The sequence below is a fragment of the Mus caroli genome, unplaced genomic scaffold (assembly GCF_978045245.1).
Source record: "Mus caroli unplaced genomic scaffold, Mus_caroli_1 scaffold_10, whole genome shotgun sequence".
Lineage (NCBI taxonomy): Eukaryota > Metazoa > Chordata > Mammalia > Rodentia > Muridae > Mus > Mus caroli.
This window is the reverse complement of record NW_028227265.1, coordinates 62,056,270-62,082,572: the sequence shown is the minus strand read 5'-3', so window position 1 is coordinate 62,082,572 and position 26,303 is coordinate 62,056,270. Positions and strand designations below refer to the sequence as shown.

Sequence of the window (26,303 nt, the reverse complement as noted above, 5' to 3'; positions counted from 1 at the left end):
TGAGAAGCCATGGCAGGCAAACCACACCTTGGGCTCTGAAGGTAATATGGCTTCTCCATTCACACTCTCCTCTGAAAGGAACGATCTGCGGAGTGCTAGTGGGGGATTCTGGAGTCACTGCCTATGGGTCACAAGAATTCCTTCAAGTTGGTATCCACTACAAGGACGCAGCATCCGTCCCTGCCCTCTCTCAGAGTCAGACACCAGCACTCCATCATTTCCCCTGGTTCTTGGAATACATCTATGATACAGTTTCCACTGCCTCCATTCATCACCTCTAGAATACTCTGGCCCTTGGTGTCTTAACATAATACATTTGTATAGCTTAAAACTTTTTTTCTCTTCTCCTCTCTCTCTCTCTCTCTCTCTCTCTCTCTCTCTCTCTCTCTCTCTCTCTGTACATACACAGATGAGGTTCTATGCCTGTCAATTTTCTCCTTAAACACCTAAGGGAACAGTTACTCAGTTTTGGATCTCTTAGGAGAAGATTTAGTAATACACGTCTACTCCAACTGGAAAACAGCCAGCTCACCCCTGCACTTTAATTTGGTCTAATTACTCTTATTCCTAAAGCTTAAAAAAGTATTCTAGTGACATAAAAATTCAATGTGCATATATACTCTCTAGTGTGAATATTATTATCCATGTCAAATGATTACTTGGCTTTACTACTTTCATGGCTTCATATTAAATTTAAAACTTTTCAAGTAGCTACGACCTAAAATATACCTTAGTTCTACTACTCAATTTATGAATCAATGGCTGTTTTCTGCAAATCCCAAGTAATTCTTAGAAGGAAATATTCTTGCAGAAGCCCTGCTGATTATCCACAGAGCCAGCCGACCACACATAAAACCAAATTGAGAAATATAATTTATAAAAAATAGTTTGAGACTGAGGAGTTAATAAAAAACTAAACTCAAGTGTAACTGCCAATACAGGACTGTAGCCTGGAGCTGAAGTGGAGTCTGAGAACCCCACACTTCCAATTCTCTGACTCAGACATGGAGACATGAGGCAGTGCATTCCAACAGGCACTGCACTCAACCACACACTCAAACACACTCAGTCGCTGCTTTAAATATACCAAACATGCTGGTTAATAAAACTTTAGTTACTATTTACACTTTATAATAGAAGCAATAACATTAAACAACTAAGGCCAGTGGCTCTTCTTTGGGGAGAGTCAGGAAAAAAGAGATTGAAGTATAAAAATATTAAATAAAGTCTAACCTGTTCCTTAAGTCCTTTTACCTACAACACTAGCTGATAATTTGTGCAATTGCAAACCTGGAATACAGTACCCGCTCTTGGGATGCCCTGATAGACTTCAGTATCTGTGTTATTCTTTTGTATCAAAGAGGGTAAAGATGCGGCACCAGGAGAGTGATCTATTCTAAAATATACACCAGCACATAGAAGATACACTGGGTAGTTACTTAGTTCTTCAGAAAGCTATGTAGTTTTTTTTTTTTTTTCTGGACTAATTACAACAATAAAGAACGTGAGCTTGAAAGCATCACCTTTTGTAATAAGCCCTAAGTTATCAGCTCAACTTTATTTTTAAGTGCTCTTAATACTAAAGTTGCTAAGACGGCCCAGGCTGGATTTCCCCTCCACTTCTTCTGTATTTCCTATATTATAATGAGTTCTCACTGTATTGCACACTGTACACTTCAATAGATTCACAAGTTTAGTTTAAAGTCATTTTTTTTTTTTGCCCTGGTAATTCAAAGCTTAAAGATGGAATTTTCTAGTGTAAAGTCTTACTAAAAATTTAATCAAAATATCATTTGAATTTAAGTTTAATAAAATGATACCACTGTATGAATTCTCAACAACTGTACTATATAATCATTCCTATGAGGTTTTTAAGCTTTCTTTTCATATTATACTGGTTGTTAAAAGACAAAAATAATTTCAACATACGTATACCATCTACTGATACACAATCTACACATTGATGTACATACATACATACAACTATAAATACCCACAAATACAACATTGGCAGGGGACAGAAAGCATTTCCTTTGACATATGACATACATACTTTCTATACAAGTATTTCCCCAAATGCTTCAATACAACAGATATACAAATAAATTACAAGGGATGTGCCCACAAGACCTAAGGAAACCTACTGTATGTACAAGTAACTTGCTGCATTCCTTGCTCCTTGCTCTTGCATACAAGTCAGCAAACTGCCATGCAGATTCAAGTATTTACTGACATTCTCTCCACATGCAATGAGCCAACTGCTATAAGATGCCCACTATAGATACAGAATGAGAATGACCTCAGATATCAGTCCTGTTAAGTATGAAGGATGGAAAAGGAGTCTGAAAGGAAGTGCAGTGACAAAGTACCTCTGTAATATGCCAGGGATTAGTTTTTGTGGCTTGATAGAGTCCTCTGGAAGGCATGATGACAGTGGATGTCAAATGGGTGCCGAGACTTCTGCTAATTTACCAGCTGCCTGGCCTGGGTGAATGAAGGTAAGAAAGAGGTGCTGGAGCCTGTAAAACTGACTGGTCTGTTTCTGTCTGAGTAACACAGAGGCTCTGAAACAAGAGCTGATATGCCTCAGACCGCAAGATGCATTATCATTCTTGAACCGCAGTATATGTTTAACTGATGCTATGATTCTGCTTCGGCGCTAGTGTGAACTTTATAGGGAAAATACACTGCTACTTGAACTACAACATTATCATTTTCTGCTAAAACCAGGAAGATGGCTGCTGATCTGAAAAATATCTTATATCCATAATAGCTAAACCACAAATACTTAGGTGTTCAGAACTAACAAACTTAATGTCAAGGAAGGTTGACCTGATGACTAATAGAAAAAAAAAAAGCCAAAGAATTAAAATTCCACGTTCAGCTAACTTCCTCTAAGGTCTCTCTTATTTGGGAAGACAATGGAAAATTGACTTCTAATAAAAAGGCAGGTGATGAGTATTTCAGGATGGTCTTTTCTTATTTCAGAGCATGGTCCTTCATCCTTGCTCTTTACATGATAAAGGGGCAGAAGGTGAAGAAGAACGTTTGTACCTTCCTGCTCTCAACTTCCCAAGGAGATTATAACACAAACCTAGCTAGGCTTTGAAAACCAGGAAGTTTTCCTCTTTCAGAACCAATTCCCTTACACTACGTTGCCTTGGAAATAGTCCTTACCTTCAGGATGAGGGGAAAAAAACAGAGGGGCACAGAGCACCTTACACACTATACAAGATCGTTGCATGAGAAAATGGCTCTATCTAAGCACAATTTTAAAAAGTTACATATAACCTATAAGTTATTTCAACCAGAGGAGTCTTCTACATGCTGGTTTCCTTTGGAATTGGAAAGATAAATAAGTAACAGTTGACTTAATTAGACATTACTAAGAGTTAGAAAATCATTTTCAGAAATGCTAACGATATACCAATAAAACAAGGACTCTAAGTAGAATTTTTAAAACTGGGTTCCTGGTAAATGGTTTTAGAAGCTAGCATGTGGGGGTAGGGGTGGAACCCAAGATACACACAGATTTTATACAAGGGGTGCTTCAATGGTCAGCTTTTCAACAAGACTATCTTTTCAATACTAAGAACCATCCTTTAAGGTATTAATGTAAGATAGATAATGCTTTATCATATGGAGAGGAATTCCAAGACTCCAGGGCACCGAGGTAGGGATGACAGAAGGTATAGGAGGGACAGGATGAAGTACCATGGAAAGGAAAGGGACAAGAGCTCCCGGTACCGTGTACTGGGCAACAGGCTTAGCAGAGCTGTTCAATGGACCACCTTCCATTTCTTAGGACTCAATACTGTGGGAGAAATGGGGTTGGCTATGGGCCAGACTCCTAGAGTCCCATCAGATCTGAGAATGCAGCATCCTTCCAGAGGCCTCAGGGAAGACACATTTTTAGCCTATCCCCAAAGGTAGACAGCATTACACTAGGGCAGGCTGGGATTCTGACTCACAAAAGACTGCTTCAGTTATTTTTTCAAGATAAATGATGTAGACAGAGTAGTCTACAGCTTTAAAAGTGCCTTTGTCATCTGATTATCTATAAGCATGTCCAGAAGCTCTAGAGCCAACACTAGTGAGTCCTGTAACAGGAACAGTGGCAGAGCTCATGCTAAGGGTAGTCCCAGACAATTCTCCATGTCAGAAACTCTGCAGCAAGGTACCATTCAATGTATATTAGATACTCTACATAAGTACACACATTCTATACATATAGCACACACTGTGGACAAACACATTTAGACATGTTAACTGTTCAGCTACTGATGCTCAAAGATGATGCTCAAGACTCCAAGGTCTTGGTACCTTTCCCTTCAGGGATTACAAATACTTAGGCAAAAAGCAAACAGTGACAGTTCACCTTCTAGAAGAAAGGCAACTTGCTTGGGGAATACTGGATTCACTAGGATGCTGTGAAATAGTTCGGGTATATGGAGCTACAATGTTAACTGCCATATTCGCTTCATGGTTCTGCAATATAAATTAAATCACTGCCTTTACTTAAACAAGATAGAAGTTTAAGGAAGTTTTTCCAATAGTGTGGCAAAATACCATGAAGCAAGCAGCTACCGTATTGGAGAGAAGTGTTACTATTCTGGGGCACAAGCAAGGTGGGCATGTATAGAGGTGGAAGAAGTACAGGCTAATACACAGTCCTGTGACTAAATGCTAGTACATCCTAATGAGATGTCTCTATAAACTACCGGGGTTTTTTAACAGGCTTACTCTAACTTACTAGAATCATGCTATTCATGCAAGAGCAGCTGATTCTCTGGTCATAGTACCTTCAACTAACCAAGTCGAAATAGAGGAAATATTTAAGGAGAATAAAGAATATCTAAATGTCATCCTGTTAGTTTTTGAAGATACTTGGATGGGAAGATAGCAGTTTTAGAGAATACAGTTTCAAGGCTGGAAACTGTCCAGTTTCCAGCCACAGAGGAAGCTCACCGTTTTCTTCCTCTAGTCTACTTAATACTTTAAATTGTAAAGGGACTGCTTTGACTGTAAAGTGGAACCATTTTGAATGCAGGAAAAAATAAGATTAAATGTATACAAGTAATTCCAGGAGCAATATTAATAGTGACACAGCAAGATGGCTGTAGAGGTGGAGATGAGAATAAGCTAAGACGCTGCTCATACATCAGACACCTCCATCCTCAGTCACTGTGATCAGACTGATTTCATAGTCTGTCTGACGGCCTGATCTTGATGAAGAACTGCAGCTGTGTCACTCCTTATTTGTCTTGATATAGAAAAGAAAGAGAAGAGTATGTGTGGGGGAAGGTGGAATTCATTTCCAACATTGTTTTGTTTCAACCAGGACATGATCTATGCCTGTACATCTATGTTAAATGAATCTATTCCTGGATGGAAAGGTATCAACCACAGAGATGATTTTGATTCCTAGTCTAGATTCCATGGGAGTGAGGTAACATTTCTATAGAAGACCATACATCCTACTGCTACAGCTCCAAAGAGCTGATGACTGCCACCAGCGTTTAGAAAACAAAAGTGGCTCGGGATCAAGGCATCCTCAGGCTCCCTTCAAGCAAGATGACTCCACTTCTGAATTCCCTTGCATGGCTGGAATGGAATGCACACCTGAGACAAACTCCTGTGCCTCCCTAAGGTCTCCAGTCCTGTCATCCTCGTGCTCCCTTTTGTCCTGTGTCCAGCACCAACAACAGGTGCCAGGAAGAACGCAGAAGTGTCCCAGCTTGGGACACCTTGACTCCCAGCACTGCCATTTTTATGTGAGCAACTATGAACTTTCAACTTCACCTCCGTGACTGGGCAGGATTTCACATGTAAAGTCTAGGATTTACTAAAAGCACAATGCTTGTCCAGTTATGGGTTTCACAATGGATTAAAAATTCAAACCTAAAAAAAATACAACAACTGATTGGTAATACATAAAATAACTGTATAGAAGTGCAAATAAGAGAAAGCAGAAGAGAAAGGATCTGTAACCCTCCTCCTCACAAAAGGTGCATTAGTTATAAAGTTGTCCAAATCATCAAAGCAAAGGAACTCAAGAGCAAAGACACCTGTACAGAAACTAACAAAAATATATAATAGAAAAGGTTACTAATGCACCGTTTAGTCACAGACTGTTTTTTAAATATATTCACGGATTACCAGAAAGATCTTGAAAAACCCTATTTTGCTCCATGACCAGCACCTCCTGGCCGCGGATGGATTCTAAGTAACTTTTTGCTTAATGCCCGGTGTTTCAGGTCGGTGGTCTTTTCTCTCTGACACGTTGCGCTTGACCTTGGCAGTGACTGGAGATGCATCTGGGTTGAGGGAAGGACTTGAGTGTGACTTCTTCAGTCCCACGGGCTCATTTCCATCGGTAGTCAGGAGTTCTTTACCTCCTTCTTTCAGAATGCTGACATAAATCTCATAACGGGTTTTCTAAAGGCAAAATCAGAGAAGTGTGGTCAGTACAGTTTACAATTACATGTGTGTAGCACACCTAGCATGTTCTTACACACGACATCATACGTTTTTGAATATCTGACTTTATCCCAAGCTGACAAAATACTTCTGTACCCATAACTGTGAAACGATGACTGCCTCATTTATTCAGGTAAGAAATTAACCTACAATTTCCATTAGTATTTATTCTAGATTCGGAAGGAATGCCAACATACTAAATAGAGTACAGGCATCTGAAATGCACATGCCCAAGAGGGTATGGGCAGGAGGAGCTTAACTGGATTGTTCTTCCACTCTGAATCCACCTATTGGTCAGCTGTCAGACAGTAATTCATTCCACAAGCCATTTTGAGTTTCTACTGCTTTTCTTCAAGGATCAGCCAATTCTCAGCCTCAAGAGTATGAAGAACGGTTGCCAGGAAACAAGATGAGGCCCGCGGCCCGTGGGATTGCTTCCTGGTGTTTTTCTCACTCTACACCATTTCTTTTGTGACTGGCTGTTGAAGGAATGGCATCTCTGTTTCTCATAGCCCCTTACTTCCCCTCCCCCATCTCTCTTGTGCTAAGATATTTTATTTTCTAATCACCAAAAACACTGTAGAGACATTTGTTTTATCATAGCCCCAACAGTGTTGTTTCTGTCCAAGGAACTTGTCTAGAACTGTTGCATAGACATTTTGAAAATTACAGATTTCTGATTTGATACATTCTAGTCAAACTATGCTTTTCAGCATGCCACTTCAACACAGGAGGACTCTGGGTAAGCCCTACCGTGTTTTATTTCTAAACAAGAGCACACCACACATAAAGCTTTCTAAACAAAGGAAGGCAAATGTGCTTAAGACTATATATCTTTCTGGAATTTTTCTAGTCAGATTAAGGGTCTGTATACATCTGCTGCAAGTGCCACATTTCCAAGTTATTTTGCTCAGTTAGGTGGTCAGCCTGTCTGCAGTCGAGTACGGCACTGGCTTTGGTGATGACATTCCTTGAATGTCCTCATGCTAACATGAAGTTATTCACACAATTCCTACAAAACTTGTAACATTCCTACTCCTTTTCACGTCTAAGGAAAAAAAGAAGCTAAAACTCAGAAGGCCCTGTAGGAAGTAACTTGATGAATTCCAAGCACAGTTGACAGCAAAATCCACTTTGTAAACAGTTTCTTTCTAGAAAATACTATATATATTGTAGGAAGGACTCACAGACACTGTTGGTTAGCCAATCAAAAGCTATTCTTAATCTCTTCTTTCTTGTCCCTGAAGACCGACACTAAGTAGGCAGCAGCTTGCCTAGCCCCTCCAGCAACTAGGATGGGCATTCGACACTCCAGAGACAAGTAGTTAGAAAAGGAATGCTGGGAGCGACTCCCAGGATGGGCATCAGAACAGAATTTAGCAATGCTATAACCTTACTCTTTGTAAAAAGGTTTATTTTAATGATGTATATGTATCCAAGTACAGTACCTTCAGAGACCAGAGGCATGAGATATTCCTGGAGTTACGGGTGGTTATAAGCTGCCCATCATGGGTGTTTGTAATTGAATCTCAAAGCAATGTGCACTCTTAAGCATTGAGTCATCTCTCTAGCTTCATAGCCTTCCTCTTTCCCCTCGTTTGACATGATTCCTAAAGCTGCTACCATGTGATGTGGGGCAGGGTGTATGGAGACAAAAGGAAAACATGCTTGGCCTGAGGGAAAATGAAAAGACCTCCCGACCAAAAAGAGGAAAATGTCTGATTTTCTGGTCCAATGAACTGAATTCAAGTCTAACCCCCCACACCCCCAGACTCATAAAGACAAGCCACAACTTTCTGTATGTAAGAAGGCACTATCAACCGTCCTTATTTGTCACTGAAAGTATTACCAATTGATAAATATTGCAATTTTCAGAAAGAAGAAAATAAAAGAGAACATGCTAAACATTACCTCAGAAGGCCACATGAGAGCTTAGTCAGGGCATTGCTAATTAAAAGGTCATCAGCATTACATGTGCTACATGTGTTGCCCATCAGAAGACCAAGCTACATGAAACCCAATGATACCCTCGTTCTACAACTATATTTATTATAGGATGTTATTATGCTGTCTCCAATCTATCCTGGTGGTAAAATTAAAATAGTGCAAAGATTATTTTCATTGAGTATATGATCTTGTATATGTGACTTATTGGTAGTTTAAGACTAGACTCAGGAAGAACAGTGTGACACACTATTCCATGAACTGAAGCATTTATGTGGTGAGGGGATATGAAAGACAGTGTATGTATAAGCCACAAAAGGATGCAAGGAGGGAAGGTGGTGGCAGAAGATAGGGCTAGTTCCTATTATCGTGACGAAGCAGATCATTCTGAGAGTTTACCTGAAAAATGCATGAAGGAAAGCATTTTCATCATGCATCTCATAGATCCACTACAATGCTGGTACCACAAGCCAGTGCCCTACCAAATCTGATGCAAGCACAGCCACCTCAGGGACAGACAATTAGAGAAGCTGTCCAGCTGACTCTGATTACTTCTTTAACACTCATGTACATTCTGCTCAAAAGACACTGGTGTGAGACAGAGCATGCTGTCACTACTCAAGGTATCCCAAAGGCCGCTGATCCTTAAAACACTTCTAAACCCAGATCCTTCAAATGGCCTAGATACCACACATCTCTGCTGTCACTCCTTGTGTCCCCAACACCACAGTGTTTCTCTTAAAGAACTCTCTGGGCTACAGTGTACCAGAGGTACTGCTTCCTGGCTGCCCTTGTATACGCCAGACACACACCTTCAGGGCCTCTTGCCTTTCTATTTTCTTAACTCCCAAATTGCTTCACCCATAAATCCACAGAGGTTACACCCCACTTTCAGATTTCTCAATCACTGTCACACCATGGACTGTAGTCAGAAATAAGACACCTCTTCTCCTCCCTTTACTTGCTTCTCTCCTCATCAGTCCTCCCTGCTCCACCAGCCTTTTTATAAAACCTTATTTATTAATATTTTGCCCCCTAGATGCTTAGAGATGAAGGCAAAACAATTGCTTTTGTTATTAAGAATAAACATTGAATACTCACTGAATATATGAAGGAAAAAGAGTATGTGTAAGAGAAAATAAATTTACCCAAGTCTAGCAGAAGATATATTCTAGACATATTTTATGTATACAGTCTATGCCAACTTTTAAAAAATGAAAACAACAGGGATTTAGATATTGACAGTAGATGCCTGATAAGTTATTAGTTCAAGAACTTCTGAGAATACATTATTATTTTAGGTATTCCACTATTCCTATGTCTTCCATGAATCACTAAGGTCTAACTTGTCATTCCAAGACTTATTCCTTCTCTGCTCATATCTACTTGATCTTGACTGTCGAGATATTGTCTGTGACAAACCCTAAGCAAGGGACCAAATATAAGCTGCCTGGCTAAGACTGAGTCCTTCTCTTCAGAGACAGACAAATATTTCAAAGGACCATAAAACACAGATCTATTTTATGAGCATCTCTTATGGAGCAGTAAGAGAAGAACAGACTTTATTACCCACTGTAAGCTTGACGTGATAAATTGGACTACTCTGCCTGTACTCTGGCACTTCTGCATTTGGATAGTGAGTTGATCTTATTCTGATTGGCGAGGACCCTCTAGGTTCAAACCCACAATTGCACACTAAAGAGATACAGCTTTTACAAGGGTTATTTACATCTATCTGCATGGTGATTCTCACACCCCATTTTAATGTAATGTGTTATGGTCATATTTATGCCTTGATTTGGAAACTAAACTAAGATTAGGTAAGCCCCTGGGTCAGAGAATAGTGGCTTCTCTCCTTACTAATTAGAATCAATTAGCACTAGACAGGCAATAACAATATTGAAGGATTATACTTCACTGATATGTTTTATAATTCGATGATCCAAATGAAGTATGTAGGAAAGAGAAGGCAAATATCAAAAAATAGGCTTTTAAAATTAACTTAATATTGCTCCAAAAAGTCATCACTACATAGTAAACTAACAGTAGCTGATCAGGGGCCTTAAATCAGATGGGATGTTAACAATGACTCTATGAAAAGCTCACTGTTCCTCTTTCTCCACATCCTCGCCAGCATCTGCTGTCCCCTGAATTTTTGATCTTAGCCATTCTGACTGGTGTGAGGTGGAATCTCAGGGTTGTTTTGCATTTCCCTGATGATTAAGGATGTTGAACATTTTTTCAGGTGTTTCTCTGCCATTCGGTATTCCTCAGGTGAGAATTCTTTGTTCAGTTGTGAGCCCCATTTTTTAATGGGGTTATTTGACTTTCTGGAGTCCACCTTCTTGAGTTCTTTATATATATTGGATATTAGTCCCTTATCTGATTTAGGATAGGTGAAGATCCTTTCCCAATCTGTTGGTGGTTTTTTTGTCTTATTGATGGTGTCTTTAGCCTTGCAGAAGCTTTGTAGTTTCAGAGGAATGGATACAGAAATTATGGTACATTTACACAATGGAGTACTACTCAGCTATTAAAAAGAATGAATTTATGAAATTCCTAGCCAAATGAATGGACCTGGAGGGCATCATCTTGAGTGAAGTAACACAATCACAAAAGAACTCACACAATATGTATTCACTGATAAGTGGATATTAGCCCAAAACTTAGGATACCCAAGATATAAGATACAATGTGCTAAACGCATGAAACTCAAGAAGAATGAAGACCAAAGTGTGGACACTGTGCACCTTCTTAGAATTGGGAACAAAACACCCAGGGAAGGAGTTACAGAGACAAAGTTCGTAGCTGTGATGAAAGGATGGACCATTTAGAGACTGCCGTATCCAGGGATGCATCCCATAATCAGCTTCTAAAAGCTGACACCTTTGCATACACTAGCAAGATTTTGCTGAAAGGACCCAAATATAGCTTCTCTTGTGAGACGATGCCGGGGCCTAGCAAACACAGGAGTGGATGTTCACAGTCAGCTATTGGATGTATCACAGGGCTCCCAATGGAGAAGCTAGAGAAAGTACCCAAGGAGCTAAAGGGATCTGCAACCCTATTGTTGGAACAACATGATGTACTAACCAGAACCCCGGAGCTCTTGTCTCTAGCTGCATATGTATCGAAAGATGGCCTAGTCGGCCATCAATGGAAAGAGAGGCCCATTGGACTCGCAAACTTTATATGCCCCAATATAGGGGAATGCCAGGGCCAAAAGAATGGGAATGGGTGGGTAGGGAAGTGGGGGGCGCTATGGGGGACTTTTGGGATAGCATTGGAAATGTAATTGAGGAAAATATATAATAAAAATATTAAAAAAAAAAAAGAAAAGCTCACTGGCAGTTTTGAGAGACACCTACGGATGGCAATGCCATTAACTAGTGAATGTGAACCTTAGTCCAGTCTAGATTATTGCTCTGCCATTATCCTCCAGCCTCATTAGCTTGTGTCTTTCCTTATAAAGGACAAAAACTGTTTATGAGAAGAAGGGGGGTGTCAATGAAATTCTGTTACCATTGGTGATGCTACTAAAAATCTGTCTTAGTCTACAAACTCTATAAGCACATTCTCAGATCAGATCTATATTTCAGAGCTGCAAGATCACCTTTCTTACTCAAAAGCTCTCCCAATAGTGTAGACAGATTTCCAGCAGTCTAGACTACATGACCTAATTCCCTACCTGATAAAAACCTCAGATGGGATTTCTACAAAGTACAAGAGGGGAAGTACTTAGGTGCCCAAACACATACGTGTTGTTTCTGGGAGATAGGCCAGCAAGTTTTCTCTGATGGTTTCTTAGAATTAGCTGTTTTCATGAAGCTTCTATCAACACCAAGTGCAAAGGACAATTCAAATACGAGTGGCCTTTTAAAAGCTAAGATAATTTCTTCAATCTGTAACCTCTTTAGCTTTTACTATTTTTATTATGCTTATCCTTAATTCCCTGTAAAAAATCTTTCTACAGTTTGCAAGAAAAAGTTATTTCCCTTTGTAGCAAGGTCTATGAGGGCTGACTCAAAAATACTGTGCCTAAGCCCATGTATGATGCCACTTGGATTAAATGTTAATTACTCTCTGAAAACAAAACAAAACAAAACAAAACAAAAACCAAAAAAACAAACCTCAGCAACTGACACTTTGAAACTCATTTCATCACACCCACATATAAGCGTAACCGCATCTGATGGTTTCCCTTCTCCCAAGCCCTGCTCAGAATCTCTCGTCTCATTTAATATAACAGTGTCTCCTCCCTCTGTTCTCTGACATAGAAATGCAACTGACACACCCCCAATGAAAGCCATATTGCTCTGTAACACTAACTGCTCATGTATATTCACAGCCCAATGCTCCAGAAACCACATCCTAAATATTTTCTCCGAACATCTTGTTTTATTGGGGTAAAAGGTCATCTTTAGACAAAATAAGCAGTAACATACACACAAAGCACATTTTGCTTCTAGATTTCTATACAGGAAAATAAAGAAATAAACGCCATATCAAAGGAAACAGAGCAAGGAGTTTGCAAAGCGCTTGTTTATTCAAGTACAGACTGGTTATCTCCAGCCTGCTTTCCTGGAGGTCACGGCAGAACTGATGTGCAATTGACTTTCTTCTTGACCACTTAGCTTACTATTGCTAACTTCAGAAAGCAGCAGCAGGCAGAACAGACTCCTAACGTGAAAGAACCTGAGGGTTTTCACCCCGTTCTTCTTACATAGTAGGCACCTATCTGCACACACTAGGTAAGCCATTATCTAAATATAGTAAATACTATACATCATCAGTGTGCATACTTTGCATTCTGGGAAAACTAAAAAACTAAAAATGTCTGTACATTTTTTTTTTGATTCAGTATTGATTTTGGCTTTAATGTTCTCTAATGATCTTAGTGACATGTGGTTTCTAAAATAATTAGAAATGAAAACCTTTTTTTTTTTTTTTTTTTTTTTTTGGTTTTTCGAGGCAGGGTTTCTCTGTGTAGCCTTGGCTGTCCTGGAACTCACTCTGTAGACCAGGCTGGCCTCGAACTCAGAAATCCACCTGCCTCTGCCTCCCGAGTGCTGGGATTAAAGGCGTGCGCCACCACGCCCGGCTCCTTTTTTATAATGATATGAGCAGAAGTCAAAAGCTTGTACTAACATACACAAAAGGTACTGTGCCTACAGTGTTTTGAGAGTATCACCTGGTATCATTCTATGGCCCCTTCCTTGCCCCCTGCAACCATAATCCGTATAGAATCCAGTCAGTACAAGAAATTAGAAAATCAAATCAGATTGATGCACCTCTAAAAATGTAAACCTACAGGACATTGAGATCATGCCTGTGTTCGACCTATTTCAGAGAATTTGGATGCACACAATGAATATCTTATATCTAGAATAAATTAAAACCCAGCCAGGCTCAAACCTGTAATTCCTTCCTACATCCTCCCTGGAGATAACTGCACTGAGAACCTCATGCATACTGTCAAGTATTTTAGCAGTGAGCCACATTTCCATCCTTTTTTTACTTTTAATTTTAGGACAAGGTACCACTAGTTTCCTGCACTGCCTTGCATGCATGTAGAATGCAGGATTATTTTAAATGTGAGTTCCTCTTGTCTCAGTCTCTAAAACAACTGAGATTACAGGCCTACACAAACAAGTCTGCCATGTTATATTTTTCATGAAGACAGAACACTTTGTGTGTAGCCATCAAGTAGACTCATCCAGCCCATCGCTCCAAGACAGTCTTCCTCTTCATTGTTTGAGTTCACGAATTCCTTTCTTAGAAGGCATCCTCTAAGCAACCAACATAAATCTGAATTCTTTATGGCCAGTGTGGTCCGATTCCTTACTTGTAGTTCATGCCTTCAAAACATTGGAAATCTGTAAAATTGCCAACATTCTCCTTAACTATTTTAGAGCTGAAACTCTTTAGTATTTTGCGTCTCTGTCTTTGTTGAGCTTGTTTTAAGACCTCTAAAGACTCCTCCTTCCCTACAGGGTCTTTAGAGAAACAGGTGAGCAGACTGGACATAGATAGTTATACCCTACTAAAGACTCCTCCTTCCCTACAGGGTCTTTAGAGAAACAGGTGAGCAGACTGGACATAGATAGTTATACCCTACTAAAGACTCCTCCTTCCCTACAGGGCCTTTAGAGAAACAGGTGAGCAGACTGGACATAGATAGTTATACCCTACTAAAGACTCCTCCTTCCCTACAGGGCCTTTAGAGAAACAGGTGAGCAGACTGGACATAGATAGTTATACCCTACTAAAGACTCCTCCTTCCCTACAGGGTCTTTAGAGAAACAGGTGAGCAGACTGGACATAGATAGTTATACCCTACTAAAGACTCCTCCTTCCCTACAGGGCCTTTAGAGAAACAGGTGAGCAGACTGGACATAGATAGTTATACCCTACTAAAGACTCCTCCTTCCCTACAGGGTCTTTAGAGAAACAGGTGAGCAGACTGGACATAGATAGTTATACCCTACTAAAGACTCCTCCTTCCCTACAGGGTCTTTAGAGAAACAGGTGAGCAGACTGGACATAGATAGTTATACCCTACTAAAGACTCCTCCTTCCCTACAGGGTCTTTAGAGAAACAGGTGAGCAGACTGGACATAGATAGTTATACCCTACTAAAGACTCCTCCTTCCCTACAGGGTCTTTAGAGAAACAGGTGAGCAGACTGGACATAGATAGTTATACCCTACCCTACCCACTGGTCCTCCTGCTCCAGAGTAGACTATCCTCTCTTTGTGGGGGAGGGGAGGCTTGGGAAGGAGAGAGTTAGACTGCTGCGGACCAGCACCTTCTCCACTGCAGCTACCATCATTGCAGTCTACACTAGTATTTGCTCTTTTTTTTAAAAATTAAACTAAAAATTTATAATTTAAGAACCTATAAAAAGCTTACTTAGAAAATAAAATACTAAACATTTTGTGTTCTAAGAGAAAGCTCAAAAAATGACTGTCTAGCTTCCACCCAAAAACAGGGCAACCAATGGTATGTGGCTGTGCCTATTCTCAATGGTAGCACCCAGGTCTTCTTGTAACAGTTTTGAGCATAAATGTGTATAAAATTAATCAATGGTGAGAAATTCACCCTGACTGATGACTGGATTTCTGGAATTCAGGAATGTATTGTTCAGGAAAGTGAAACAAGTTGTGTCTTGAACCATAGGTATACAAAACTAAGCTTCTACTTGCTCAAGATATAAACTAGAGAAATACTGCTTGCTATTTCTGTAAAATTTCCCTTTACCTCTCTATGACAAAAACTTTACCTTTAAAAAAAAAACCCAACATTTAATACACTCATGTTAATAATCTTTTGAATTATATTTTGATTTTGCTCCTGATTCTATAAGAATTAACTGAAGTTATCCACTGTATCCTTAAAAATATGTTTTTGCTATCAGTGTGTGTGCGTGTGTGTGTGTGTGTGTGTGTATGTGTGTGTGCGTGTACATGTTCATGCAGTAGGCACACTGCACATGTACATAAGCCACAGTTTGACTTGAATTTCTCCCTCAGTGCTCTTATGAGACAGTCTCTCACAGAGCCTGGGTCTCACTGGTTTAACCAGCCTGGCTGACCAGTGAGCTCCAGTAATCTGTTTCTACTCCCCAGTTGGTGGAGGTACATATGCTTACTTGCTCCTTGCTTTTACAGAGGTTCTAGGAGTCTAAACTAATATGTGCATGCTTGCTTGACAAGAACTTTGCCAACTAAGCCATCTCCTCACCCCCAGTTTCCAGAGTCCTTCACTACAGCGTGTCTGTCACAACTACACAGTACAAAATCCATCAGTGTTAGTCATGATGGGCCGATCAGTCTCTTTATACTCTAGGCATTCCTTAAAGCATAACTTGAGCAAGCTTTGATGGTACTCTGGTCCAAGCTACCCTGTCCATTGCCCACTCACAATAGATTCCCATTTCATTATTCTTTGAAATTGAAGCATTCTATATACTTTGAATACAGGTTGTCCTCTCAAAAACTTATGTTGAAATTACATTCCAATTATGATATATTAAAAAGTAGGGCCAAGTGGGACCTTTAGGAGGTGATAAAGAGCCTGCCCTCTCTAGTGGATTAATGGATTAATGCAGGTAAATGGGTTTATCTTATGATCAAATCTGTAATCAAAGTTAATTTGGCCAAGTTTTTTAAACACATGATGCATACTGTCTCACAATGCCCTATACTTGGCTGATTGGAATCTGCTAGCAAAGTGGGTCCAGATACAGCCTTTAACTATGAACCACAGCCATGAGCCAAAATGAATCTCTTATTTACTTATTCAGACTGTGTGAAATTATCAGCAACAGAAACAAAGGAATGTAAGTACATCACGCAGTATTTGTAATTGTGTGCTCTGCATGTGTATTCATTGATCATCATTGATAACTTGACTGAATCTGGAGTCAAATAACTCATACTTCTGTGTAAGTCTGTAAAAGGCATTTTCTGGAAGGATTGACAGAACAGGAAAGGTATCCCCGACATAAAGAGGTTAGAGGGAAATGATGTTCTTTTTTGACTGCTTGCCTTGGCCTCTTGCTGGTGAGCCTATCTATTCTATAGCTGCTGTCTATCACTGCTGCTTCCATCAAAACCCAGTTCTTCAGCCTTCAAGTATAGACAAGATTCATAGTTTTTAAGAAGCCCTTCAGGTCTGCAGCACACGGGACTTCGGAGGCATCCAGCCTTGTGGGTCGAGAAGCAACTAGATTCTCAGTCATTCTAGCTTGCAGGCTGTTGTCCCACGTGTCCAACAATGGCTCTCTACCAATGGGTGATCCAAGAATCCAGTAGTTGTTCAGTCCATGAGGTTGGATGTCTCAGCTTGTCTTCAGTTTATGCCAGAACCCTAAGAAGTAGGCTCTGATACCAGTGAAGGAATGGACTTGCTAGGGAAAGTGTTAACAAGCAGGAAAAGAGCTAAAGCACCCTTTCCATGTTCTTTATGTAGGCTGCCAGCAGAAGGTGTGGCCCAGATTCAAGGTAGATCTTCTCCCCTCCAAAGATCTGGATTAAAGATGTATCTTCCCACTTCAAATGATTTAATTAAGGAAAAAAAAATCCTTCACATGGGTACCCAGCTGCTTGAGATTTAGTTCACTGCAGATGTAGTCAAGTTAACAACCAAGAATAGCCATCACACTTATATTCAGGAATTCATTTCTGGGATCTTTTCTGTTTTACTGAACCACTCCCCCACAACTGATTTTTAATATATACATCAGTTTCACGTTAAGTTTTTGTTGTCTGTTTGTCTGTATTCATGTGCTAAGGATTAAACCCAAGACCTTATGCACACCTGGTAAGCACTCGATGACTGAGCTATGCCCTAGCTATCAGAACTACACAGTTTTGATTAGTACAGAGCTTTGCTTTTTGAGAAAGCGTCTTGCTTCAGTGCCATATGCTGCTGGTCTTGACTCTGGCTCACACATCTTTCTCCAGATACTCCAGAACTATAGGCAGATGACTCCCGGTCTCTGCTAATTATACCCCCTCCCTTTTTTAACTCTCATCTCCTTTTCCTTTGGATGTCGTGTTAAGCAAAAGGAAAATGACAGCCATTAAAGATGCTGCTTTAGGAACATATGCACAGCTGATTAAGAAAAGACTTAGGGTTTGAGTCATTTCAAGTAAATAACTGAATGCTTAGTCTGTCTTCTCAAGGCAAGGCACCAACTTCTCCTTAAATGAAGCTCAAAGAATGTGTTTCTAGGCCTTTCTTCCCTTTGCTGGCAACTGTAATCAGTGAAAGATTAAACTTCAAGACTTCTTAGTCCTTTTTCATTGTGTAATACAATATGAAATTACAAATAACAAAGATTCTTGATTCTATTATGACCTGAGATGAACATCTAGATATTGCTGATTTTTGGTCTCTATCTTTGTACATAATTTAAGATATCTTTCAACTAAAAGGAAAAAAAGTTAAATTTCCAGAAATTCTATTAACTTGTGCTATTTTGGTTCCTCAAGTCCAAACACATGACACTATGTCTATGATGCTGTCTTCAAAGGATACAGTTCCAGGCTAGACCCAGTTACAGAGACAGACTAGGGGTACCAATTATCTCTAAGTAGGTTAATGGGATTTCTCTTTATTAGTCACTAGGGAGCTAAAGGGAAATAACTCTTGTCTTTGTACTTTAAGAACAAGGAACTTAGTATCTAGATAATGTTTCAAAGGTTGGCTGCTTTGTGGCTCTTGGCAGGGGGCTGGAATGGGCCTTCCATTGCTCTTAGGAATGGGAAGCGCGTCAGTTGCAGAGCTCCCGTTCTGGAAATTACTGGTACAGTGTTGAGAAATGAAAAATGAGCAACATGAGGAAGTAATCAGAATTTTATCAAAAGGAAATATATCAAGCTAACTACCCACTAACAACTATGAAACAAAAATCAGACAGTGGAAGCTTAGCCAATTCTAATTAATACTTGTGTGGCCTTCAGACACTTTCCCTTAATGACTGTAGGCAATGTATTCTTGTCCTTAAACATACCAGCTTGAGAAGAAATAAAGTCAATTTAATTGACAAGACAAATAAAATTCAGGAAAGAATGCATCTTTAAGAATGCCCCAGATTTTTTAGATTTAATATATTCTCTCTTAAAATATTGTTATGTCTTGTTATAGTAGACATTTGTTGTTTCTAAAATTGACTTCTGCAGGCATGTGGCCTGTGTGGGTCCTCCTTGTGTTAAGTCATGAGCATATGCTACTCTGGGTCACAATTTAGGAGAGGGGACTTAGTTGCACTCCAGCCCACTAAGTCAAGGAAGCTTCTAATGCCTGGTTTCAGTCATAAGAGAAGCTGACACTCTTACGATTAATAAAAATGTGAGAACACATTAACTAGCAAGTGTCTTCCTTCTAAGCACAAAGGAACATGTTTCTATCAGTTTTGGGCCATTATAAATATCCAAGAGTAAATAACTTCTAACAGAATTTTTTGACTCATTCTCTGGAGACTGAGAAGTCTAAGAGCATTGCCATAGCACTTGGCAAGGACCTTTGGTTGCTGTCATCTGATGGCAGAAGGAGGAGGAGGAGGAGGAAGAGGGACAGGAGGGTGCAAAACACAACAAGCTAAGGACATGTTTAGTTTTCTAACAAAGCCCTTCTCATAGAACTAACCTTGTCTAGGACAATGACTGCAATCTACCTGTCAAGGCAGAGCTGTCATGACCTAATGAGCTCTTCTGACTTATGTATGACACATGCATTTAGGGACTTTCAATGACAACATTCCACTTTTACTTTCCAAAATTCAAGTTTTTCTCACAATGCAGAATACTGAATCTCTTACCCAGTTTGCATGCTCCTTATGTGGGGTATGTTCTGACAAGCCTGGCATAAATTTAAAGTAAGCCAAATATGTATTCAATACTCTAACCTAGCAAATACCACAGCTCAGCAACCTCTTCAGTCTAGAATCTCATGTAAGTAAGATATGGGTGGTACTCAAAGCATAAATTCATTTTAATTGAAGATGCATCTTCATCAGAGAGGTTGTGATAATCACCAGACTTCACAAAATAAAAGATACTTTATTCTCCTTCTAAGGTATTTATTCCTTTTCTCCTTCTAAGGTATTTATTCTTTTTCTAGGCATTCTCTTTTTAGGATACAGAAACACATGAAAAATGTTTTGTTGTGTTCCAATGTGAGTCCATATTCAACAGGGAAAACAACATTAAATCTTAAAGCTGGAGAAATCTCAACTTCATGTCCTGTCTCCTGGCCTAGGGATGAAGGCCCCTGGCTAGTAATATTCAGCCTCAATCCTTTGCTGTGCTTAGTCTAGGCAGTAAAACTACATGGAGATTGGAGTCTAATGCCTGAAGTTTTCCTATGCTGGTATTTGCATACCAGTAGCTTTATGGTTATGGAGTCTTGAGGGCTTCCCCTCTGAAGCACCAACAGGTATTTCTCCTATGGCGACTCTGTAGAGGACCTAATTTCACACCTACACTAGACATTATCTTTGTTGGGGCTCTGAAGTGGTTGCTTTTCTATGACAAATCTCCACTGAGTGTCCTCAAGATTCCTTTGAAATCTCAGTGGAGGAGATGATGGAAGCTCTTTCATTTCACAGACCCATAGAGTTGGTACTGTAAGGAAATTACCAAAGCTTATGACTTACATCGTCCAAGTAGAGGATGAAGCCATAGTTGTGGCTGAGAGATGCTACACAGGAATTTGTGATTCCCCCCCACCCCCTACACGCTAAGATCCTGTGGTCTCCTCTCTGGAAGTTAGTAGTCAAGACTACTGGAGCTGTGATCTTCAGACATCTGACATAGCCTTTGTGACTCTTTCCCATTGTTCCAATGACCTCTTCTATGTAGGCTTGCCTCTCCAGCAACTAGCTGCTTGGCTATCCCTGTGGTTGTGTTCCTAAATAGGACTCTTCACACTTTATAGGATCATGCTGTAACATTTCCAAATCTTTTTTCTCTGCTTTCATTTGATGATTAAATTCTATCTTTAATTTTGGTCCTCTTTCATCTTACTATATGTGATTAAAGGTTGCCAAGCCACTTTCTCAATATTTTGCTTACAAACTTCTTCTTTTATTGGAATTTATCAATTTTTAAATCAGCCTTTTCGAATGACCTAGGCTACAAACAACTCTGCTTTGCACCTATTTACCAAGCATGGCTTTGACTCCCTGTCTAGTACTAGTTATCATTTCTGAGACTTTGTGCTTCTTGAGTCTGTCTCTGTTATGCCAAGTACTACTGAAGTACTCTCTGGGAAACATGAGGCACACCTTAGTTAGCTTCCTTTCTCAGAGCCCTTAACAGAATTATCTTTATGCTTCACTCCTGACAATTGGGCCTTCCCTGCATTTATCTCAGATCTGTCATTGGCTACCCATTGCCCAATTCCAAAGTCACACCCACATTCCAGCTATTTGTTAAAAAAAAAAAAGTTTTACTTCTCTGTACTTGCTGTCTATCAATCTATGTGGTTATAGAGAATGGCTGAGGAGGGAAGTTTATGATGAACAAAGAATTATGAGTCTTCATGTAGTACAATACAAGAGTGCAGGGCAGAAGGCAAGAGCAGCCAGGAGTGAGTGAGCAACATTGAGCTGAATTCACTTATTAGGACCTACCACCCAACAGAATTGGTTAAATTTATGACATACTAATTTCATGTGGCACTCAGACTATATTGGGATGGTGAATTCTGAAGCCAGTATCCAACAACTCAACTAGAGTTTTAGTCCTAAATGACTGGCTGCAGTCTCAGTAACAGGGTTTGAGGTTTGGACACCTTTAAGCATTAAGACAGATGTGGAGCCATAGGATGCAACGTGATGTGGAGTCCGCAGGAATGAAAGAGCTTCCTTTGCTTAAGTGAATTGACACTGCAATCAAAGCACATGTACTGTCACGCACCGTCCATGCACCCTGTGTGGCACTCAGTTTTACAGGTGGCTCTACAGTCACCTTTGTGAGGCTGAGATCAAGCCCACCTTCCTCAGTGACTGTTTCCCAGTGGAGCAATGATTTGGGGGTTTATACTGATATACCTTCTCCTCCCTCTCTCTCCTCAGGTCTCTTCAATGTAAGGATCAGTTACCTATTGCAACTATCTTAAGTACTGCATGAGACACATCTTGAAATAAGCAATGTCTTCATCTTCTAGTTGCTGTTGTTTTTAAGGAAGCAAAGCCAAACACTGAGGCTGAGGACAAGGCCATCAAACAACTTTGAAGATGCTGCTGCTTCAAGCACATAGCTGTCTCCCAGCATACCTCAGCCCTCTGTGCTTCACTGATGGGACCTTTGTGTTTATTCTGTCTACAAACCATCTGTCTTCCTTCTAAATCTTCATATATTTTCTAAAGTAACTTGGAAGCTTGGAAGTCAGTGAAAACACTTTAGAATTGAATAAAACAGAAATAAACTAATGTGTAAAGACGTGTGGCTATGGCTGATACTTAAGTTTCCTTTGTGTGTGTGTGTGTGCGTGTGTGTGTGTGCTTATGTACTTATTATGTTATTAACTATTTCCGAGAATATGCCTTCTAAAAGCAAACTTTCCAACAAAATTCTTCTAAGAAAAAGGCTGGGCTGGAGCAATGGCTCAGCGGGTTAAGAACACTGGCTGCTCTTCCAGAGGTCCTGAGTTCAATTCCCAGCAACAACATGGTGGCTCACAACCATCAGTAATGGGGATCCAATGCCTTCCCTCTTCTGGCATCCAGGTATGAATGCAGATAGAGTACTCATACATAATATCAATAAATAAAATATTTTTTAAAAAAGAAAGAAAGAAGAGGGAAGAAGTCCCCAGCTTTACATACTAATTAAGTCAAGAACGAAACTGTCCATTCTCCACCAAATATTAGTCAGAGAGAGAGTACAGGGTTAGTTAATTATAGCCTGTTCTCAGTAAAATTTGCTGTTTTAGGTAAAACAAACAAACAAACAAACAACAACAACAAAAACCCTTTCCTACAAGGCTACGATATAAATCTCTCTGTATTGTGTAGATTTCTTTAAGTCCTAAATCTACACATTTACTGGGATTTCTAATTACTTACTGTGGGGAGGGCTTGCAGGAATTCTTAGCCATACAGAGAGCTATGAACTTGGCTTGCTATGAAGAATCGCTTGTCCTTAAAGCAACTTGGGACATAACTGGAATGCAGAAGCATAGGAACGCCCCTGGTGTTGTCAGCAGCAAGTTCATATTCTGCCAAAAAAAAAGTGTTCTTCTTTCTGAGGCATGTGAAAATGACAAGAACTCTTCTGAAACCAAAGGAAGCTTTCAGCCCTGGAGCAGGTGAGAGTTAGTACTCTGGAGCTGAGAGAGATGACCATATGGTTCATCCCCAGTGAGAACACTGCCTGGATTAGCACCTTCCTCTTGTCACTGACCATTCAGGGCTTCTGTGGACCTGCAGGCCTTCTCTTCTCACTTGTTAATGGGATTTTCTGTCACACATGGACCTGTCTATCTATAAAGGATTGGTACTAAGCTTTCTGAGTGCACTGACTTCTTGGATGCTAACATAGCATCAAATCCTATGATAAAGTTTCACTGAGTCCTTCAGCTGTGTATCAAGAATCTGGAAAATATTCTAGGATCTGGGTAGAGCTGTCAGAAAAATATACAAACTGGCCAATAGTTGCCTACATTTTATTCAGGAAAGTAGTGAGTGATTAAAGGGGAATCGCTAATAAAGAAAAAGATACTGTACAACAGCCTCTCCAAGCACCCCGCAGGAGACCAATTCTGTGGCTAAACTCACAGCACAGTAGATTCTACATGATCCATTACTTCAATTTTCATCTGAATTAGTGAAATACAATGAATCACATTTCCAAGAGTATTTATTCATGTCACACACAACGTTTTTGATGAAATTCACACAGTAAGTGCCCTTTGGACCTTCCTTTCTGACACAGGTTAATGCAGCTTGACAGACAATTCAACATACTTGACACCTCATCCTGAGTTTGACTTTAATGAGTGAAGTCCTGGAATACAATCTTCAAATTCCTTGAGGAGGTAACAATAGCAAGAAAGACCTGATTTCCCCAAAGATACTCTACTTTCAAGGTTCAGGGTATGGAATTGCTGTTTCTCCCTGGGCTCCATTTTCAAGAAAAGGGCTCCACAGAAGATCCACACACTGGTCTCTGCCTAGCAGTGGATACTTTCCTGTGGTTTTCAAAGGGCCCTACCTCCTGGGGTAGGTTCTCCCCTTAAAGGGCCAAGGGCTCAAAGCAAGGTGATGAGTCCTAGAAGCCAGGGAGTGAGGTGTTGGGAAATTTAATTAGAAAGTGTGACACAAAAACCAAGCCCATGGCTTCCTGTTACTACAGAAGTGTGAAGAATAATGATTGCTTTTTGAGAACTTAGGATTCCCAGGAGTGACAAGCCTTGTCAAAGAAGAGCTGCTATTCACCTTTTCCTTTTATTAATTTTCCAAGTCTTTTGCTGGTAAGGCTTTGGTAGTTTTAGATAACAAAATTTCAGACTTTACTAGAAGATTTTCCTTGTATGACATCTGACTGGAACAAGGACTCCTTTGCCACCGAGGAGAGTAGTGTGTGGCTCTGGCTCTGCCTTCTGTCTTAGATACAATGCTACAGTGATGACTCAGATAGCAACTTCTAGGACATTCTGTGAAAATCAACAAGCAAGTGCAGGGCCTTGGACATACTGCATTGGGGACCATGGGATCCACTAAAGACCCAAGGACAGACTAATATAACTTCAATATACAGCCACTCACGGCGAGTTCCACAGTAGATTGATTTTGGATGGGGTGTCTAGACAGGATTTTTATAGGAGAGATCTGGGCCTTACCCAGATGGTCTCACAAAATGACAACCATAGGAAGGATACTAGGGGCAGGAGTAGCTGAACAAAGTAATGCACATGCAGGGAGAAATGTTAGTTACCACTGTATGTGGAGAGGCATGTGGTCAAGATAGGAGAGAAAGGCAAACCCTCTCAGATTCATGTCTGGAACTTGATTGTAACAGCAGGGACAGCTATGGGACAGGAGGCAACTTCTAGTCTCCTGTGAGAGGTATGGAAGCCAGGCTGGCATAGAGGAGGCACCCAGGCAATGGCTGCGGCAAAGAGGGCACAGGGTGGAGCCCTGCAGACAAGGTTAAGACGTGAGTGCTCAGATGCTCCCAGGTTCAGTCCTGAGGAAGAAATGCCATATAATAAGTGAATGAGGGAAAATGAAGGATATGGAAGAGTCTAGAGGTGCAATGAGTGACAGCAGGAGTTATGAAAGAAGAGTGTGTGACAGACAAATGGAACATATAGTTTTTCCTCTTTTCATCTTGTAGAAAAAGATGCTTTAAGGATCTGAGTGTGACTGTCAAGAGCGAAGGCTGGAGAATGCTGGCACTGACTTGCGAGCAACCTTAGATGAAGGGCGCCCTAGGGATAAGGCTTTCAGCTTGGGTTTGAATATCTGCCTCTCTCCTCACCACACTGGCATTCATCTCATTCAAGATGAATGAGCCAAGTCTTAGTTCCGCAGTCCCTTCTGCAATGCATGGCGGTGGGTGATAAAGAGAAGCGTGCTGATGTCACCGAGCAGCAAGGGTGTGCAGGAAGAGCAGATGCTTCCTCTCACGTTGCAGCTCATTTCCTCCACTGTATTCATTTTGACCTAAACTCTGTTGGAGGAAACACGGGGTCACAGAAAGCAGCTGTCCTCCCTGGCATGGTTCCACTACTGTTGTTCTTTTTGTTACCCTTGTCACAGGTGCACCCTATTCCAACTTGGAGGCTGTTTGTTTGACATGAATGAACTGGCCATCACTTGGATATTTATTTGGTGCCTAAATAAAACCACACACATGAGGCTCGAAGGGCTCCTGTCATATTAGGACGTCCTAAATTGGAGCCAGGACAAGTCAAGCTCACTACCATGAATGCTATGAGGTGCTGACTTCACAGACAGATCATAAAACACCACTTAGTAACATCTAGGTTAGCCATACCTCAAAGTCCAGATAGTGGTCTTTCAGCTTGTACTCATCAACATCCTTGGCTTTGACCTTCTTGTCTGGGGGATATGAGCGATGCTCAGCCAGCTCAGTGGTGATCTGCTTCAGCTTGCTTTCATGGGACTTCAGCTGCTCCTCCTACAGGAAATTAAGAAGTCATTCAGTGGGCAGAAAATAATCAAAGAAAAGCACAGGAAGCCTATAAAATCCTTTCTGCTTAATGACTTCAATTTATCAACATTTATCATTAGTCCTAAGTCCTTCCAACCCCTTAAGGCCAGGGTTAGAATATTCTTTTTTAGGATGGCAACAGGGACTAACATTACTAGCCCATCTCTTGTCACAAAGCCACACGATTTC

At 40.4% G+C, this 26,303-nt stretch overlaps 1 protein-coding gene across 11 annotated transcripts in view; it reads right to left on the bottom strand.

Annotated features, from left to right (window-relative positions):
* Positions 1 to 366: 366 nt before the first annotated feature.
* Positions 367 to 26,303, bottom strand: part of Psd3 (pleckstrin and Sec7 domain containing 3) — a 527,712-nt gene continuing 501,775 nt past the window's right edge. For all 11 annotated transcript variants that reach the window (XM_029480436.2, XM_029480437.2, XM_029480439.2 and 8 more), the window contains 2 exons: positions 25,938 to 26,081; positions 367 to 6,438 (listed from right to left, as the gene is read on the bottom strand). In XM_029480436.2, coding sequence (XP_029336296.1) covers positions 6,223 to 6,438; positions 25,938 to 26,081 — 360 coding nt within the window. In that variant the 3' untranslated portion in view covers positions 367 to 6,222. The remainder of the gene's footprint in view (positions 6,439 to 25,937; positions 26,082 to 26,303) is intronic.